Genomic DNA, 18,336 nt, shown 5'->3' with positions numbered 1-18,336 from the left:
CAGCCGAAGCCGGGCTCAGGGCGGCGAACAACAATAAAACAGTACAACAGTACAACACAACATGGTACAACAGTACAACACAACATGGGGTCAATTTTTATTTATACCCCGCCCTCCCCAGCCAAGGCCGGGCTCAGGGCGGCTAACAAGCAATCATAAAAACAAGTTGAATGAATACAATTATGAATGAATAATCACCCCTAACCATTGGCCCTGCTGGCTGCAAGCAGAGCAGTGACCCAAAAGTGAGCTTCATAGCCCAGCGGGGGATTTGAACCCAGGTCCCAGTCTGGCGGTCTAACCACTAGGCCGCACTGCCTCTCCGCCTTCCTGCTTAAAGCTGCCCTTAATTTGGGATCTATGTGAGCCTGGCTTTGCAACGCCGCTAGCCTCACCGCACATTTAAGGCGCCCTCAACCAACCTGGGAACTGTAGTTTAAGGGTGCTGGGAGCTGCTTCAGGGTGCTGAGGACTGTGGTTAAGGGTTCTGGAAACCAGGGCATGTCAAGAGAGCTGGGAACTGTAGATTGTTAAGGGCGCCGGGAACAGCAGTTTCTTCTGGGCTCTGGGAATTGTAGCTTAAGCGTTCCGAGAACTGCCGTTTGTTAAGGGCGCCGGGAACGAACTGCAGTTCCATCAGGGCTCTGGGAACTGTAGTTTAAGCGTTCCGAGAACTGCTGTTTGTTAAGGGCGCCGGGAACGAACTGCAGTTTCTCCAGGGCTCTGAGAAATGTAGTTTAAGCGTTCCGAGAACTGCCGTTTGTTAAGGGCGCCAGGAACTGCAGTTTCTTCTGGGCTCTGGGAACTGTAGTTTAAGGGTCCTGAGAACTGCCGTTTGTTAAGGGCGCCAGGAACTGCATTTCCATCAGGGCTCTGGGAACTGTAGTTTAAGCATTCCGAGAACTGCCATTTGTTAAGGGCGCCGGGAACTGCAATTCTGTCAGGGGTCTGGGAACTGTAGTTTAAGCGTTCCGAGAACTGTTGTTTGTTAAGGGCGCCGGGAACGAACTGCAGTTCCATCAGGGCTCTGGGAACTGTAGTTTAAGCATTCTGAGAACTGCCATTTGTTAAGGGCACCGGGAACTGCAGTTTCTGGAAGCCGCAGCGTGCTAAGGGAGCTGGGAACTGTAGTTTAAGCGTTCTGAGAACTGCGTTTTGTTACAGGCGTCAGGAACTGCTGTTTCTTCGGGGCTCTGGAAACTGTAGTTTAAACGTTCCGAAAACCGCAGTTTGTTAAGGGCACCGGGAACTGCAGTTCTGTCAGGGCTCTGGGAACTGTAGTTTAAGCGTTCTGAAAACTGCCATTTGTTAAGGGCGCCGGGAACTGCAGTTTCTCCAGGGCTCTGGAAGCCGCAGCGCGCCAAGGGAGCTGGGAAGTGTCCTTTGCTAAGGGTGCTGGGACCTTTAGCTCCCGGCCTGCGCGCGTTTGCTCTTTTTAAGCGCATTCCAGCCTCCCAAAAGCAGCTTCGTCTTGAGGACTAGAATCTTGTGCGCTGGAAATCAAATTGCCAAACCCTTTTCTCTTGCGCACGCGCTCCTTCCGCGAGGAGCGGAATTGCGCGACGACCCCTTGCGCCCCGGGACCCAACCCCTCTCCGGTGTCTGGGCCCTGATTCAGAGGTTAGGAATTTGCATCTGATTGCTATTTTGTCATCCTATGATTTGTCTCTCCGGCGCGGCTGAGCACGCCTTAGGCACCCAGCGACCCAGAGGAGGAGGAGGAGGTGGTGGCAAAAAAAGGAGCCAGCCAGCCGCAGCCGCCGCCGCCATGGCCTCCTCGCTTGTAAAAGAAAACTTGCAGATGAGAGCCCGATAAAGGAGGCTGGCTGCGCTGAAATAAAACAAGAGAGGCGCAGCTTGCGCGGGCGCGCAGGGCAAGGGCAAACGGCGACGGATCAATAAGGACCGGTCGGTCTCTTGGAAAGGTGGTTTTTTTCCTCCCTTTTCTTGGATCACCTGCTTGGGCGGAGGGCGTGCGTAATTTTATTATTTTCGCCTTTGGAAGGAAAAGAGCAGGGGGGGGAAATGAAGCTGCTCCAGCCGCCGCCTTTGCAGGGTAAGAGACCCTCTTTTTCTTTTGCAACTTGCTAAATAAGATTCTGGAAATTGGGGTGTTTGTTTTTCCCCTCTCCCCCCCCCCCCAGCCCCCTCCTAAGCCTCCAAAGCTGAGTTGTAGGGTGCCGTGCGTAAATACGCGCGGGCGCATGTTTGGCAAAGTCGTGCCAAAATTTATTTATATTTTGAAAAAGCGATACTTTCTCGCAATGGGTTCGGATGTTTGCGGGCGGTGTTTATTTACCCAAGTTAAAATGTTTCTTAGCTTGTTGGCTAATAACTTGCTAAACGAAGCCCAAAAACGTGTGCCTGGCTCTTTGGATACATTTTTGCCAAGCTTCAGTTGCAAGCGCGCAGTGATCGCGGAGCTGAATCCTACACAAGAGTAGACCCGCCGAAGTTAGGCTTTTTACTAAAGTGGGGCTGCGCTCCAGGAGGTTCTGAGGAACGGGAGGCGAGCGTGCATTAAAAGATCGGCCAAGATCATGCGATATTTTCATTAATACTGTATTGGTTTGTATATATATCTATATATTTTTTAAAAATTGAAAGTGTAGGTTTGCTTGGAAGGGATTTTGAGTATGGAAGCTGTAATGGAGCTACACCCCCAAAATATTGTTCCTTAAGACTGTCCCTGTGGCTGGCTTTTTGGTTTTGTTTTTTAAGAAAAGCACATTTCACATCAAATTTATCTGATGTGATTAAGCTGGGGGAAGGGAGGCGACACACACACACACCTAAACCTCTCCTGTCCACCCCACCCCCTTCTGGGCACAATTATTTTAGACAGCCCACCCCCTGTTTCCTTTCCTATGCAGAGTTTAGGCCCAATATGCTGCTATTACTATTATTAGCTTTGCAATGGCCATGGGAGATAATTTGCAGAAAACGTGCAGCTGACTATGTGTGTTTTTTAAAAGATCTATTTGAAAAAGGTATATATATGTATGTACAGGTCTGTAACCTTCCTCTGTTAAGGTATATATATATATATATATATATATATATATATATATAGTGGTCTCTCTCTCTCTCTACACACAAGCTATTTTAAACTCTTGGGTGAGGGGGAAATTAAATGTACATACTGGATTATTCTAAAGGCCTCAGCGGCTGATTCACACACCCCTCTCTGATAAGAGCATGACTCTCTTTTATTTTTGAAAAAACACAAACCACCACAACCTTCTCAGCTTTAACCAACTCTTTATTTTCAAAACCGATCAGCCGCTCCCTCTCTTCTTCTCTGAAATGATCTTTATCTCCTAGAATATCCTAGAGTTGAAAAGTTTCCTCAAAGGACACCCAGCCCAAACTTGCCAAGACAGGAAGTCGGCGGTTAGCACCATGTGGGCATCCTCTTTTTTATATATAAATAACAGAGAAACGGGCAGATCCCAAAAGCAGTGGTTTTATTTATTTTTTTAATATGTAAAAAGTTGGGGCGTTCTCCTGCGTGAGTCTCTGTTCTCAGGGGGGCGACGACTCCTTGGAAGGAGGCGATTCCTTCTTGGAGGAGGCGAGGAGCGGCTGTGTCTTGAGTTGGGGAGGTTTGCTTGCCCTCCAGGCCAGGAGCCACGTCCTTTGGCTCTGTGAATCATTCAGAGGGGTGACAGGGAGCCTCCCCTTCCCATTTAATTATCCTCAACTATTTCTGGGGGGTGAGGAGGTCCTTTGGCTCTGTGAATCATTCAGAGGGGCAGCAGGGACCCTCTCCTTCCCGTTTGATTATCCTCACCTATTTCTTGGGGGTCAGGAGGTCCTTTGGCTCTGTGGATTACGCAGAGGGGCAGCAGGGAACCTCTCCTTCCCGTTTGATTATCACCTATTTTTTGGGGTGAGGAGTTAAAAGTGTTCCAGCCAAGGAGTCAACTGGCTGTTGTTGTTGTTGTTGTTGTGTGTTGGAGAGACTTAAACAACAATTCTGGCCCCTCTAAATGGGTTTCATACACCAACCGTGCAGGATAAGGCTATTAATGGTGACTTCTGTTCTCGCTCATCTGTCCGGCGCAATAAATGCCCCTGACTGTCAGCTGCTAGGAATCGGTCACGGGGTTTTCGCCATTTGAGAGCAAAATGCTGGAATTGGTGGTCCAACAGCTACACCATGGGTCGGCAAACTAAGGCCTGGGAGCTGGATCTGGCCCAATCGCCTTCTCAATCCGGCCCGCCAATGGTCCGGGAATCGGCGTGTTTTTACATGAGTAGAATGTGTCCTTTTATTTAAAATGCATCTCTGGGTTATTTGTGAGGCCTGCCTGGTGTTTTTATGTGAGTAGAATGTGTGCTTTTATTTCAAATGCGTCTCTGGGTTATTTGTGGGGCATAGGAATTCGTGCATTTTCCCCCCTTCAAAATATAGTCCGGCCTCCCCACAAGGTCTGAGGGACAGTGGACCGGACCCCTGCTGAAAAAGTTTGCTGACCCCTGAGCTAGGCTCTTCCAATGTCCTTCTGAGGCAGGAAGCTTTGAGATAATCCGGGGGTGTTGTGTGGCTCGCCACAGCGTAGAATAAACAGAGTCCCCTGTTGCCAGCTAGCAGATATCTCTGTGGCCATGGGGAGTGCAGTCTCTTATCTACATATTAAAGGTAAAGGGACCCCTGACCATTAGGTCCAGTCGCGGACGACTCTGGGGTTGTAGTGCTCATCTCGCTTTATTGGTCAAGGGAGCCGGCGTACAGCTTCCGGGTCATGTGGCCAGCAGGACTAAGCCGCTTCTGGCGAACCAGAGCAGCGCACGGAAACCCGCCAGAGCGGTACCTATTTATCTACTTGCACTTTGACGTGCTTTCGAACTGCTAAGTTGGCAGGAGCAGGGACCGAGCAACCGGAGCTCACCCTGTCATTGCGGGGATTCGAACCGCCGACCTTCTGATCGGCAGGCTCTGTGGTTTAACCCACAGCGCCACCCACATCCCATCTACATAATAAGACAGATGAAATGCACATTTTTTAAAGTAGCAAATGGGATGTTTTTGCCAGGCTTCCCCCAACCTCAACCCCCACCCCAATTACCCACTTCGTATTTCTCCATAGGGGCGACTCTTAATTGTTTGCTTCGGTGACGAAGTTTAAAGGTGACCCTCCAACTAGTTGCAGAGCCCCACCCCTCCGGTCCTGGGTTTATTGGTCACGCAAAGGTGTGACGGAATGTTGAAACTGCCTCCGGGTGTATGTTCTTTTATTTATTTCTTTTCCCCCGCAGGAATCTCGGTTAGGCAATGATTTACAACGTTATTAGAGGTCCGGGGAAATATATTAAAAAGTCACCTGCAAGGTCGCGTAACACCCCCACCCCCAGCTCTGCAAATTCTCACATCGTCGCCCGTCTAATCCAACAATTGGACAGATGGACGTTTGCAGAGAAAAGACCTTGAGAAGTCATGAGAGACATTTGCATGTGGACCTGAGCATGGAAGCAAACTCCCCTCTCTGGGCCCGTTTCTTAAACCGGCTCGTGGCCGAAGCTAAAATTAAACAAACCACTTGAGGGGACTTTCTGTGCACCATGCGGCTCGAATGGTACACTTCCGTCCGAGCCGGGAAGTAAAACTTTCCTCCCTGGGTGTAATCGTCTCCTCTTAACTGACTCTTAAAACTCAGCTGGTCCCACAAGTCGGTGCCGAATCGGCAGGGGAGACCCGCCATTTCGACAGTGAAAATATCTATCTCCTCTGTCCGGAGAATGCACTCTGCGCATGGAAGCGCATGGCTGCCTGTTTTATCTTAGGCAGGGAAACCAAAAGGCTTGTTTACAAAACTATTGTGCGGCCAACCTTACTGTATGCTTGTGAAACGTGGACCACTTATAAACGCCATCTCCGACTCCTTGAAAGATTCCATCAACGGCGCCTCCGATAATTTTTACACATCACTTGGGAAGACAGGCGAACTAATATCAGTGTAGTGGAAGAAGCAAAGATCACCAGTGTTGAAGCGATGATTCTTCAACATCATCTTCGTTGGACTGGTCATGTTGTGTGATCGTCTTCCAAAGCGACTACTCTATTCCAAACTTAAACATGGAAAGCGTAATGCTGGTGGTCAACAAAAGAGGTTTAAAGACTGTCTCAAGGCAAATCCAAAAAAAATGTAGTATAAACACTGACAACTGGGAAACACTGGCCTGCGAGTGCTCCAGTTGGAGAACAGCCTTTGTCAAAGGTGTTGTGGGCTTTGAAGACACTCGAACTCAGGACAAGAGGAAGAAACGTGCTAAGAGGAAGGCACGCTTGGCAAACCCTCACCAGGATCAATTCCCGCCCGGAAACCTATGTCCACACTGTGGAAGGACGTGGGGATCCAGAATTGGCCTCTACAGTCACTGTTAAAACCGTGTTTATGGAAGACAATCTTACTCGGCTACGAGGGATCGCCAAAGAAGAGTAGAAGTGTGTCTTCTATGTGCAAACCTCCTTATGTCCGCCACCACTGTGGGATGGCCGGCACAAAAACAGAAGGGACCAAATTGCAAGGGACCCACAGAGGTATCTAGTCCATCCCCCTTGCAGTACAGGAGATAGAGCAGTTTTCAGCAACAAAGGGCCCTCTTTGCGCTTTAAAATTAATCCCGGCGTAGAGAAAGAGAACAGAAAAGAGTTTTCCTGCCTCTCTCCTAACACCAGAATTTGTGGCCGTCCGATAAAGCTGACGTTTGGAAGATTCAGGAAGGGTTTCTTTGCGGAGTTAAACTGTGGAACTGCCTGCCACAGGAGGCAGGGGCAAGGCCGCCAACATGGAGGTTTGGGCCGATGAATGGAGCGGGGAAAGGCTGGCTTGGCTTTGTGTATACAGCTGAGGCATGTGCTGATCTTAGCGCATCTCTCCCGTGCTGTTTTCTGGCCTGAATTCCATTTACGAACCCTGTCCCCTAGATCTCATAGTGACGTGTTTTTTAGGGGTCCGTCAACCGGTCCGTATAGTTCCGTATAGTTCCAGCTCTGGTTTTCCCAGTAGTGATGTATGGAAGTGAGAGCTGGACCAGAAAGAAGGCTGATCGCCGAAGAATGGATGCTTTTGAATTCTGGTGCTGGAGGAGACTCTTGAGAGTCCCATGGACTGCAAGAAGATCAAACCTCTCCATTCTGAAGGAAATCAGCCCTGAGTGCTCACTGGAAGGACAGATCCTGAAGCTGAGGCTCCAAGACTTTGGCCACCTCATGAGAAGAGAAGACCCTGATGTTGGGAAAGATGGAGGGCACAAGGAGAAGGGGACGACAGAGGACAGAGGACGAGATGGTGGGACAGTGTTCTTGAAGCTACCAGCATGAGTTTCACCAAACTGCGGGAGGCAGTGGAAGACAGGAGGGCCTGGCGTGCTCTGGTCCAGGGGGTCACGAAGAGGCGGACACGACTAAACGACTAAACAACAACAACAACAACAACAACAACAATGGGATTTGCTCGGAAGATCTCATAAGCAATTTGTTTCGGAATCGGGAAGATGGAGAGAATCCTTGTGCCCGTTGAACCAATTTTTATTTAGCTTTAGTTGAAAGCTGGGAGAGAGATGTCTTATAACTTTTCTCGCACCGTAGGGGCTTAACATCTGGACTCTGCTGGAAAAGCGGAAACGCCTGTAGGGGTTTTTTTCTTTTTTTGAAAGCTAGCAAGGGGCTTCTGTGAGTTCCCCTTTGTCTGTCGGCTCTGCCTCCTACAAGATCATTAAAGAATTAATGTCTTTAGCAGGCGGGGTGGTTTAGGAGAGAGATGTTCCTACTGAGCCAGCTCAGCCATTCTTTACATTCTCTCCTCCCCTTCCTCCTTCTCCTTTCTGAACTCAGCAGCTGGGGGGTTCCAGGTAGAGAGAATGCGAGGGGACCTACGGGGTGCAAAATCTGCAGATTTTCTGTAATACTAATAATACTTTTATCATTTATACCCCGCCCATCTGGCTGGTTTTCCCCAGCCGCTCTGGGCAGCTCCCAACAGAATATTAAAAACACAATAAAGCATCAAACATTAAAAACTTCCCTAAGCAGGGCTGCCTTCAGATGTCTTCTAAAAGTCAGATACAGTGGTACCTCGGGTTACAGATGCTTCAGGTTACAGACTCCGCTAACCCAGAAATAGTGCTTCAGGTTAAGAACTTTGCTTCAGGATGAGAATAGAAATTGTGCTCCGGCGGCACGGTGGCAGCAGGAGGCCCCATTAGCTAAAGTGGTGCTTCAGGTTAAGAACAGTTTCAGGTTAAGTACGGACCTCTGGAACGAATTAAGTACTTAACCTGAGGTACCACTGTATTAAAAACACAATAAAGCACCAAACATTAAAAACTTCCCTAAGCAGACTGCCTTCAGATGTCTTCTAAAAGTCAGGTAGTTGTTTGTTTCCTTGACATCTGACGGAAGGGCGTTCCACAGAGCGGGCGCCACCACTGAGAAGGTCCTCTGCCTGGTTCCCTGTAACTTGGCTTCTCGCAGGGAGGGAATCGCCAGAAGGCCCTCGGGAGATGGACCCAGGTGTCCAGGGTGGAGACTGGGCTGAGGCTGTTCCTAAGAGTGCCCCCCACTGAAAAAAGTTGTATTTTAAGGATTGAGGTAAAGGCATAGGCAAACTTAGCCCTCCAGATGTTTTGGGACTACAACTCCCAGGACCACTAGCTAACAGGACCAGTGGTCAGGGATGATGGGAATTGTAGTCCCAAAACATCTGGAGGGCCGAGTTTGCCTATGCCTGGTTTGGGGTGTGAAGCGGACTTACAAATTGGTTGGTTCCAGGTGGTTATAAGAAAGCAGATTACGTAGTTAACTAGAAACGGAATCCGCCAACTGGATGAGACCTTAAAAGCTGTGTGTTACTCCAGAACATGGGTAGGCAAACTAAGGCCTGGGGGCTGGATCCGGACCAATTGCCTTCTAAATCCGGCCCACGGATGGTCTGGGAATCAGCATGTTTTTACATGAGTAGAATGTGTCTTATTATTTAAAATGCATCTGTGGGATATTTGTGGAGCCTCCCTGATGTTTTTAAATGAGTGGAATGTGTGCTTTTATTTCAAATGCATCTCTCGGTTATTTGTGGGGCATAGGAATTCATTCCCCCCCCAAAAAAAAATATAGTCCGGCCGCCCACAAGTTCTGAGCGACAATGGACTGGCCCCCTGCTGAAAAAGTTTGCTGACCCCTGATAGAGAATAACCAGTACTTTGGGGGTGGCTTGTTTTATTTGCAAGCTGGCCCTGAGCACATCTGCCGCAATTCTGCCTTGGGTTGGGTGGGATTGCCACCAGCTGATATTTGGGAAGGTAAAGGGACCCCTGACCATTAGGTCCAGTCGTGGCCGACTCTGGGGTTGTGGCACTCATCTCGCTTTACTGGCCGAGGGAGCCGGCGTATAACTTATGGGTCATGTGGCCAGCAGGACTGAGCCGCTTCTGGAGAACCAGAGCAGTGCACGGAAACACCGTTTACCTTCCCACCAAAGCGGTACCTATTTATCTACTTGCACTCTGATGTGCTTTTGAACTGCTAGGTGGGCAGGAGCAGGGACCGAGCAACGGGAGCTCACCCCGTCATTGCGGGGATTCAAACCGCCGACCTTCCGATCGGCAAGTTCTAGGCTCTGTGGTTTAACCCACAGCGCCACCCGCGTCCCTTTGGGAAGGTAGACTGCCTCTGATACTGGAAGTTCAGCCACTGAGAAGCGACTGTTCCCGATCGCAGTTCCCAGCTGCTGGGTATTTTTCCAGAGACGTTGATAACCTTCCCTGATACGAGTTAAGAAGGGCGGAAACCTCAAAACGCCTTCGCGAGGCTCCGTCAATGAAGGCTGTTGGCCGCGGTCAATGGAGAGGTGGGGCAGCTTCCGATTGGCCGCAGGGCCCTCTGACATCAGAAAGGTTCGTGGTCGCCTTCCGTGGCAGTTGTGCGAGAGAGGAGGAGGTGTGTGGCCATTTCTTGTGCGCGGGATCAAAACTGGTTCGTATCCATAGCCAATTTGCTTGGCAGAGTCTGCCCAATGATTTTATCTGTTCCGAAAACTTACAGGCTGCATACACACACACACACACACACACACACACACACACACAGTGGTACCTCGGGTTAAGTACTTAATTCGTTCCAGAGGTCCATTCTTAACCTGAAACTGTTCTTAACCTGAAGCACCACTTTAGCTCATGGGGCCTCCTGCTGCTGCCGTGCCGCCGAAGCACGATTTCTGTTCTCATCCTGGAGCAAAGTTCTTAACCTGAAGCACTATTTCTGTGTTAGCGGAGTCTGTAACCTGGAGCATATGTAACCTGAGGTACCAGTGTATTTATATACGGACCCCTGACCGTTAGGTCCAGTCGTGGCCGACTCTGGGGTTGCGGCGCTCATCTCGCTTTATTGGCCGAGGGAGCCGGCATACAGCATTTTCGGCTCATGTGGCCAGCAGGACAAAGCCGCTTCTGGCGAACCACAGCAGCGCACGGAAATGCCATTTACCTTCCCGCCGGAGCGGTACCTATTTATCTACTTGCACTGGTGTGCTTTCGAACTGCTAGGTTGGCAGGAGCAGGGACCAAGCAACGGGAGCTCACCCCGTCACGGGGATTCAAACCACCGACCTTCTGATCGGCAAGTCCTAGGCTCTGTGGTTTAACCCACAGCGCCACCCGTGTCTATATATATAAACATAGGTATCCAATGCTGTGAGACCCGTCGAAATGAAATGACCTCGGCTAACGCAGGTGCCCATTAAATTCAATGGGCTGTTCTCTGAGTAACTCTCTTATTATAGGGTGTGCCATAAGATGTGCTTTGTCAGTGCGCTCAGAAATCGAGCGAGACGGGGCCGTCGTGTGTCTGGGAACGCTCAACCCTAGCTGAAAATAGGTATTTTCCCCCCAGGCCTGTGTGTCTCACCTTCAGATTTGCATTTTGGGTTTTTAATCCTTTAAGAGCCCAGCTATCGATGGCCAGCGAGTGGCCGCTGAGAAACAGATTCTTCCTTCCCCTTTTCATTTGCCGAATGCCCTTGTAAAACCCTGTGGCGGTGAGTTCCTGAATCTGTTTCACGAAGAGAGCGGCTGTCCTGGCAACATATTTTTTATCTCTCTGCACCTCTAAGGACTTTCTTCCTTGTGTGAAAAGACCGTTTTGTTTTTGTTTTTGGCGGAAAGCCGGGTAAGGGGAGATCATGACCATAGCTGTCAGCTTACAGATTTGAAAATAAGGGACCAGCAGCCCCGAAAATAAGGGATCAGCAGCCAGAATAAGGGATTTTCCAGGCACAGGTATGTTCAACTTCTGAGCCCCTCTGAGCCAAAGGCAGAAAGCCCAGCCAGCAGCCAAGCGAAGCCTCAAGCGGTGGTTCCCACAGCGCAGCAACCCGGCAAAGGGGACACAGCAAGGAAAACCACAGTCACCTCTCCGCTGGGAAGCGCTGAGCAAAGGCGAGTCCCCAGGCAACGCGGCCGATTTGATTGGCACAAGGCATGCAAGCTCCACCCCCCAGTCGTTCTCAGACTCCTGATTGGGTGAGCAACGCAGCCAAGCAACACAGTTGGAGCCGCCCTCCTCCCTGGCCGGCAGGGAGGGAGGGAGAGGAGCTGCTTCCTTTGAAACCCGGGAAATTTAAGGGACATCATCAATAAGGGACAGCAGCGGGACGTGGCGCTGGGATAAGGGACTTTCCCGCCAAATAAGGGACGGTTGACAGCTATGGTCATGACCAAGGTGCCTGAAATGAACGGTGAATATATAAAGGCATTTTTTCTCCCTCTCTCCTAATCCCGGGATTCGGAGACGAACCCGAGTGGTGGAAGTTCCGGGATGGGCGAAAAGAAGGGTGCGTCTTTCGAACTCGCCTCCGCAGGAGGCAGTGACTGGCCACCAACTTTAAAAAAGGGTCAGACATATTCCTGGAGAGGAGAAAGGGCCATTGATAGCTACGCTCTGTCTCCAATGCTTCTGAACGGCCATTGCTGGAAACCTGAAGGGAGAAGGGTCTTGGGTTTGAATCCTGATTGCCAGTTTCCCATAATGGGCACTTCAATGGCAGGATCCTGGACTCAATTTGCCACTAGCCCCATCTTTGTTTTTTATGGGGTGTGAAAATGGCAAGCAGTTGTGTTCTTGCTGTGTGGCCAGCCTTGCTCATCGCGTCTGAATTTTTATCCTTGTACATTATTATTGTTATTGTTATTCCTCCTCCTCCTTTTTCCCAGGCAGGGACTTAAAGGAGCTTGCAGATAAAATACAAGCAGCTGAAAACCTTTTTGGGGCAAACCATTTATTGAAGAAACAGTTGAACGTCAATAGAAATAAAACAGCGGTACCTCGGTTTTCGAACGTTAATCCTTTCCGGATGACCGTTTGACTCCCAAAACGTTTGAAAGCTAACGCATGCGTTTCCGGAAGCATTTACGTTGGGAAAACTCCGTGCGGCAGGTTCGGTTTCCGAAAAGCATTTGAAAACCAAAGCAGTTATTTCTGGGTTTTCGGCGTTTGGAAGCTGAAGCGTTCAGCTTCTGAGACGTTCGAAAACCGAGGTACTACTGTACGTACAGTGGACGCTCGGGTTGCGAACATGATCCGTGCGGGATGCACGTTCGCAACCCGGAGCGGCACGTCTGCGCACCGCGCGGGTTTTGCAATTTGGTGCTTCTGCACATGCGCGACCGCCGAAACCAGGAAGCAACCCGTTCCGGTACTCGAACCCGAAAAAACGCAAAGGTCTGTAACTCGAGGTATGACTGTACCTATATAAAGGTAAAGGGACCCCTGACCATTAGGTCCAGTCATGGCCGACTCTGGGGTTGCGGCGCTCATCTCGCTTTACTGGCCGAGGGAGCCGGCGTACAGCTTCCAGGTCATGTGGCCACCAGGACTAAGCCGCTTCTGGCGAACCAGAGCAGCGCACGGAAGCGCTGTTTACCTTCCCGCCGGAGTGGTACCTATTTATCTACTTGCACTTTGACGTGCTTTCAAACTGATAGGTTGGCAGGAGCAGGGACCGAGCAACGGGAGCTCACCCCGTCATTGCGGGGATTCGAACCGCTGACCTTCTGATCAGCAAGTCCTAGGCTCTGTGGTTTAACCCACAGCGCCACCCGCGTCCCTTGTACCTATATAAGATTTATTTAAAAACACACACATCCAAAACAAAAACATGAAAACATACATGATCTTTCCTCTTCCTGGTGAGGAACATCATCTCAAAAAAAAAAACACGAGGTTGCTGGAGACTGTCCCTGAGACTTCCTCTTTCCAAAGGATATTTGAAAATATGGCCGCTTGGCTCGGTCACCTATGGCGAGAAGCAACGGTTTTCCAAGGGACCCCAAGAGCAGAATTATGTGTCTGTCTTTGGTTTGCCAGCTGCCCTCTGGGATAGATATTAGGAGAGAGTGCAGGTTAAAAAAAGCATTCCTTGAGATCCGGCGACTTGAATCTGGACTCACCAGCCGGACCAGTTGCTTAATGGCTGTCGACTCTTGAAACCTGTTTTATGCAGAAGCTGAGAAGCGACTGGCGTTTTATGACTGGCGTGGGTCCAGTTGTGACCACATGGAGATTTCGGGTTGCCGTTTTGGCGACCTGTCTGCTTCTCCAGCTTCCCTAAGCAGCTCAGCCGGAAGAGATTATTCACTGCATTTTATATCCTGTGTGAGTGTCTGGAGGCGGTTGGAGGATGGATGGCAGCTAACAGATTGAGGCTGAATCCTGACAAGACAGAAGGACTGTTCTTGGGGGACAGGGGGCGGGCGGGTGTGGGGGGACTCCCTGGTCCTGAATGGGGTGACTGTGCCCCCCGAAGGACCAGGTGCGCAGCCTGGGGGTCATTCTGGACTCACAGCTGTCCATGGAGGCGCAGGTCAATTCTGTGTCCAGGGCAGCTCCATCTGGTACGCAGGATGAGACCCTCCCTGCCCACAGACTGTCTGGCCAGAGTGGTGCATGCTCTGGTTATCTCCCTCTTCGACTACTGCAATGCGCTCTATGTGGGGCTGCCTTTGAAGGTGACCCGGAAACTGCAATTAATCCAGAATGCGGCAGCCGGACTGGGGACTGGGAGTGGCCGCCGGGACTACATAACACCGGTCCTGAGAGATCTGCATTGGCTGCCGGGACATTTCTGAGCTCAATTCAAAGTGTTGGGGCTGACCTTGAAAGCCCTAAACGCCCAAGTATCCCTGAAGGAGCGTCTCCACCCCCATCGTTCAGCCCGGACACCGGGGTCCAGCTCCGAGGGCCTTCTGGCAGTTATTGCGAGAAGTGAGGTTACAGGGAACCAGGCAGAGGGCCTTCTCGGTGTTGGCGCCCACCCTGTGGAAGACCCTCCCTTCAGTTGTGAAGGAAATAAGCAGCTATCTTCTCTTTAAAGGACATCTGAAGGCAGCCCTGTTTAGGGAAGTTTTTAATATTTAACGCTGTCTTGTTTTTAACACTTGAAGCCGCCCAGAGTGGCTGGGGAAACTCAGCCAGATGGGCGGGGTATAAATAATAAATTATTATTAGTAGTAGTAGTATATTATCCCAACTTTTTCTGCGAGGAGCCCACGGTTCGCCCCACTTCCTCACTTAATCCCTACAATGGCATGGCAAGGTAGGCTGAGCGAGCTTCAGGACTGAGCAGGATTCGAACCCTGATCGCCCAGGTCCTAGTCTGACATTCAAACAAACACTACAACCCCCCCCCCCCCCGGTTTCCTAGAGTCCTTCTGTTATGGGGCAAGCTCTATAAATTGCGTAAGCGACTAAATATGGGGAACGCCCTTAGAGAAGGGTCTGAAATATTTCCCTTGAATTTGTTTCCTTCCGGATTGTTTTCATTGGGTGTTTAATGTAAAGCGCTTTGAGATTCCGCTCCCTTTGAATTATAAGGCTGTATAGAAATGAAAACAATAATCATAATAATATATTTATTATTTACAGCACACCCATCTGGCTGGGTTTCCCCAGCCACTCTGGGCGGCTCCCAACAGAAAATTAAAAACACGATATAAAACAACAAACATTAAAAGCTTCCCTAAACAGGGCTGCCTTCAGATGTCTTCTAAAAGGTCTTTATCTCCTTGACATCTGATGGGCGCCACAACTAAGAAGGCCATTTGGCGATTAGCTTTTATATCTTGATATCTATCTATCTATCTAAGGGACGCGGATGGCGCTGTGGGTTAAACCACAGAGCCTAGGACTTGCCAATCAGAAGATTGGCGGTTTGAATCCCTGTGGCGGGGTGAGCTCCCGTTGCTCGGTCCCTGCTCCTGCCAACCTAGCAGTTTGAAAGCACTTCAAAGTGCAAGTAGATAAATAGGTACCGCTCCGGCGGGAAGGTAAACAGCGTTTCCGTGCGCTGCTCTGGTTCGCCAGAAGCAACTTAGTCCTGCTGGCCACATGACCCGGAAGCTGTACGCCGGCTCCCTTGGCCTATAAAGCGAGATGAGCACCGCAACCCCAGAGTCAGCCACGACTGGACCTAATGGTTAGGGGTCCCTTTACCTTTACTCTATCTATCTATCTATCTATCTATCTATCTATCTATCTATCTATATCTATCTAATCTATCTATCATCTATCTATCTCTCTATCTCTATCTATCTATCTATCTATCTATCTATCTATCTATCTATCTATCTATCTCAGTCTCCAGCACGGCTTGAAAGGTCAGATTCTGCCAACTTCAAACGGCGACTGGAGTCACCCCGTCTGTCCGTTCCTTCCTGCCCAAGCCGAACCTCCCCTTCCTTCCCTTTTGATAAAAACGAAAAGAAAAAAATTATCCCTCCCCTCTCTCTTTCCTTCCTCTTTTTGTGCAAATATGTCGAGGTCTGTTCTGGGTGCGTTCGTTCCCTAACCCAGCGAAGCGGCCGGAAATCAAGTTTCTAGTCCCTATCGCTTGGGGAGGGGGAAACGAAGTCAGTTTTCTAGTCCTCATTGTGCTAACGTGCCTATTTTATTTTCTCTCTCTCTCCCCACCTCCCCTGTTCTTCCAGGCAGCGCTTTCCCTGACGCCTAGATGACGCAGAAGAGGTCCCGGCCTCGAAGCACGCCTTTCGAACCCAACACCCCCTTCGGGAAAGCCCCCGGGAGCACCGCAGGACCGCCCCGCCGGCGCGGTTCGGGGCGGCTGGGAAGCGGAGGGACCCTGCGGCGAGGGATGGCGGCTGGCCTCTGAAGCCCGTGCCCTGCGAGGAACCGTTTGGCACCCGAACCCCTCTCCCACAGCCGCGAGGACCGCTGGGGCGAAAGGGCCCCTCGACGGCGTCCCCCACGGCGTTGCCTCCGCCCGGACGCTGCCCTCCGGCGCCCCCGTTGCAGGGCGAGGGCTCCTCGGTGGCGGCCCCCGCCAGGCCCACCGCCGGCCGGGCCATGAAGCTTCAGGCGGTGATGGAGAACCTGCAGAGGCAACAGAGAGCCCGCCTGCAGCAGGAAATGGAGTCGCGCCAGCCTCCGCCGGCCGATCCGCCAGGCGCGCTTCCGGTTCCTGCCGCGGCCCCGGCCTTCTCCCGCGGCCGTAGCCAGGAGCCCGGCGCCACCGAAGAGGCAGGGGAACCGGAGAGCGCCCGGATCCAGCGGGCGCAGATGGCGGCGCTGGCGGCCATGCGGGAGGTGGCTGCCGGCCTGAGCCAGTCGTCGAGCCCCGGCCCGTCGGAGGCCAGCCGCGGCTCGGCGGAGGAGGAAGAAGAGGAGGAGGAGGAAGAGGAAGATGACGGAGGGGTGTTCCCGCGGGAAGCGGTCTCCGAGGATGAGGAGATGTGAGTATCAGCCTTTATTCCGGAGCGATGTTCCGGATTTACGTACAGTGGTACCTCTGGTTACGTACTTAATTCATTCCGGAGGTCCGTTCTTAACCTGAAACTGTTCTTAACCTGAAGCTCCACTTTAGCTAACGGGGCCTCCGGCTGCTGCCGCACGATTTCTGTTCTCATCCTGAAGCAAAGTTCTTAACCCAAGGTACTATTTCTGGGTTAGCGGAGTTTGTAACCTGAAGCGTATGTAACCTGAAGCGTCTGTAACCCGAGGTACCACTGTATAAGCTAAACAAGCTGTAGCTTAGGGCCCCGCTCTCTCGGGGGTCCCAAACAAATTTAAAGGGGAAAAAACTGGATGTACATTTCCAAAATATAAGATAGCAAACAAATGAAATAAGACCTACATCCAGGAACAGTGTTTTGTGTTGTGTAGGCTCCTAGGATGTAAGTCATGGGTCCCGCCTGCTAGCCTGCTCCCCAAAATATTACTGGTTAGATACCGTATTTTTCGCTCTATAAGATGCACCAGACCACAAGGCGCACCTAGTTTTTGGAGGAGGAAAACAAGAAAAAATATATTCTGAATCTCAGAGGCCAGAACAGCAAGAGGGATCGCTGCGCAGTGAAAGCAGCAATCCCTCTTGCTGTTCTGGCTTCTGGGATAGCTGCGCAGCCTGCATTCGCTCCATAAGACGCACACACATTTCCCCTTACTTTTTAGGAGGGAAAAAGGGAGTCTTATAGAGCAAAAAATACGGTACCTATTAGGTCCATCAAACGTGCTCCGTTTTGAGTGTTACGCTGAGGTGTGCCTGTTTTTGCTATTTATTTTGGTTTTTGCGGCTCTTTTTGTGTGTGTGTGACTGTGTGGAACCCAGCCCAGCTCCTGATTGCTTTTGTGACTGCAGTACATCGTATATTGCTTTCATTTTATGGATCGACGGTCTCGTTAGATAGCAAAATTCACGTCAAATTGCTGTTTTGGGGGGTTGTTTTTAAATGTCTGGGACGGATCAATCTGTTTTGCATTGCTTTCTATGGGAAAGCAGTGCGCCTCGGTTTTGGAACGCTTTGGTTTTGGAATGGACCTCCGGAACGGATTAAAGTTTGGGAACCAAGGTACCACTGTACCTTTGCGCTCTCCAAAGATCCCGGCGGCAACTCTGGTTAGGGCTGGCTCCACAAGAGGCAGCGTCCTATGAAGCCAGCCGAAAGCAATGAGGACTATAGCCTTAGTTGATGCTTTGATAACGGGCTGCATATTCAACGGTTGAGCACCAGCTTTCTCGAGCAGGAGGCCTCGGGTTCAGTCCCCAACAGTAGGGCCGAGAGCTCTTCCCCAGCGGCCTCCAACCCTGGAGAGCTGCTGCCGGCCAGAGCGGGCGTGATAGGTGGGGTCCATGATTTGGTTTAGAACGAGGCACTTCTGAGCCCCACTGAATACGTGTAATAAACAGGCCTGGCCGCAGAGAATATCCCCTCCTCGCCGCAATCAAAAGAATTGCAAAACTGTTATTACAGCAGTTCTCAACCTCTGGGTCCCCAGATGTTGTCGGACTACAACTCCCATCATCCCTGAGCTCTGGCCCTGCTAGC

The 18,336-nt window shown here is 50.7% G+C and overlaps 1 protein-coding gene across 2 annotated transcripts in view; it reads left to right on the top strand.

Moving 5' to 3' along the window:
• Positions 1 to 1,574: 1,574 nt before the first annotated feature.
• Positions 1,575 to 18,336, top strand: part of ARID3A (AT-rich interaction domain 3A) — a 65,913-nt gene continuing 49,151 nt past the window's right edge. Inside the window, exons 1-2 of one of the 2 annotated variants that reach the window (XM_083720475.1) lie at positions 1,575 to 2,056; positions 15,982 to 16,743. In XM_083720475.1, the coding sequence (XP_083576601.1) occupies positions 16,358 to 16,743 (386 nt within the window). In that variant the 5' untranslated portion in view covers positions 1,575 to 2,056; positions 15,982 to 16,357. Of the gene's footprint in view, positions 2,057 to 9,892; positions 9,977 to 15,981; positions 16,744 to 18,336 lie in introns of those variants that run through there. The other variant, XM_083720476.1, reaches the window with a different exon arrangement.

Source organism: Podarcis gaigeae, assembly GCF_964106915.1.
Source record: "Podarcis gaigeae genome assembly, chromosome: 18".
Classification (NCBI taxonomy): Eukaryota; Metazoa; Chordata; class Lepidosauria; order Squamata; family Lacertidae; genus Podarcis; species Podarcis gaigeae.
This window is presented reverse-complemented; position numbering and strand designations above follow the sequence as displayed.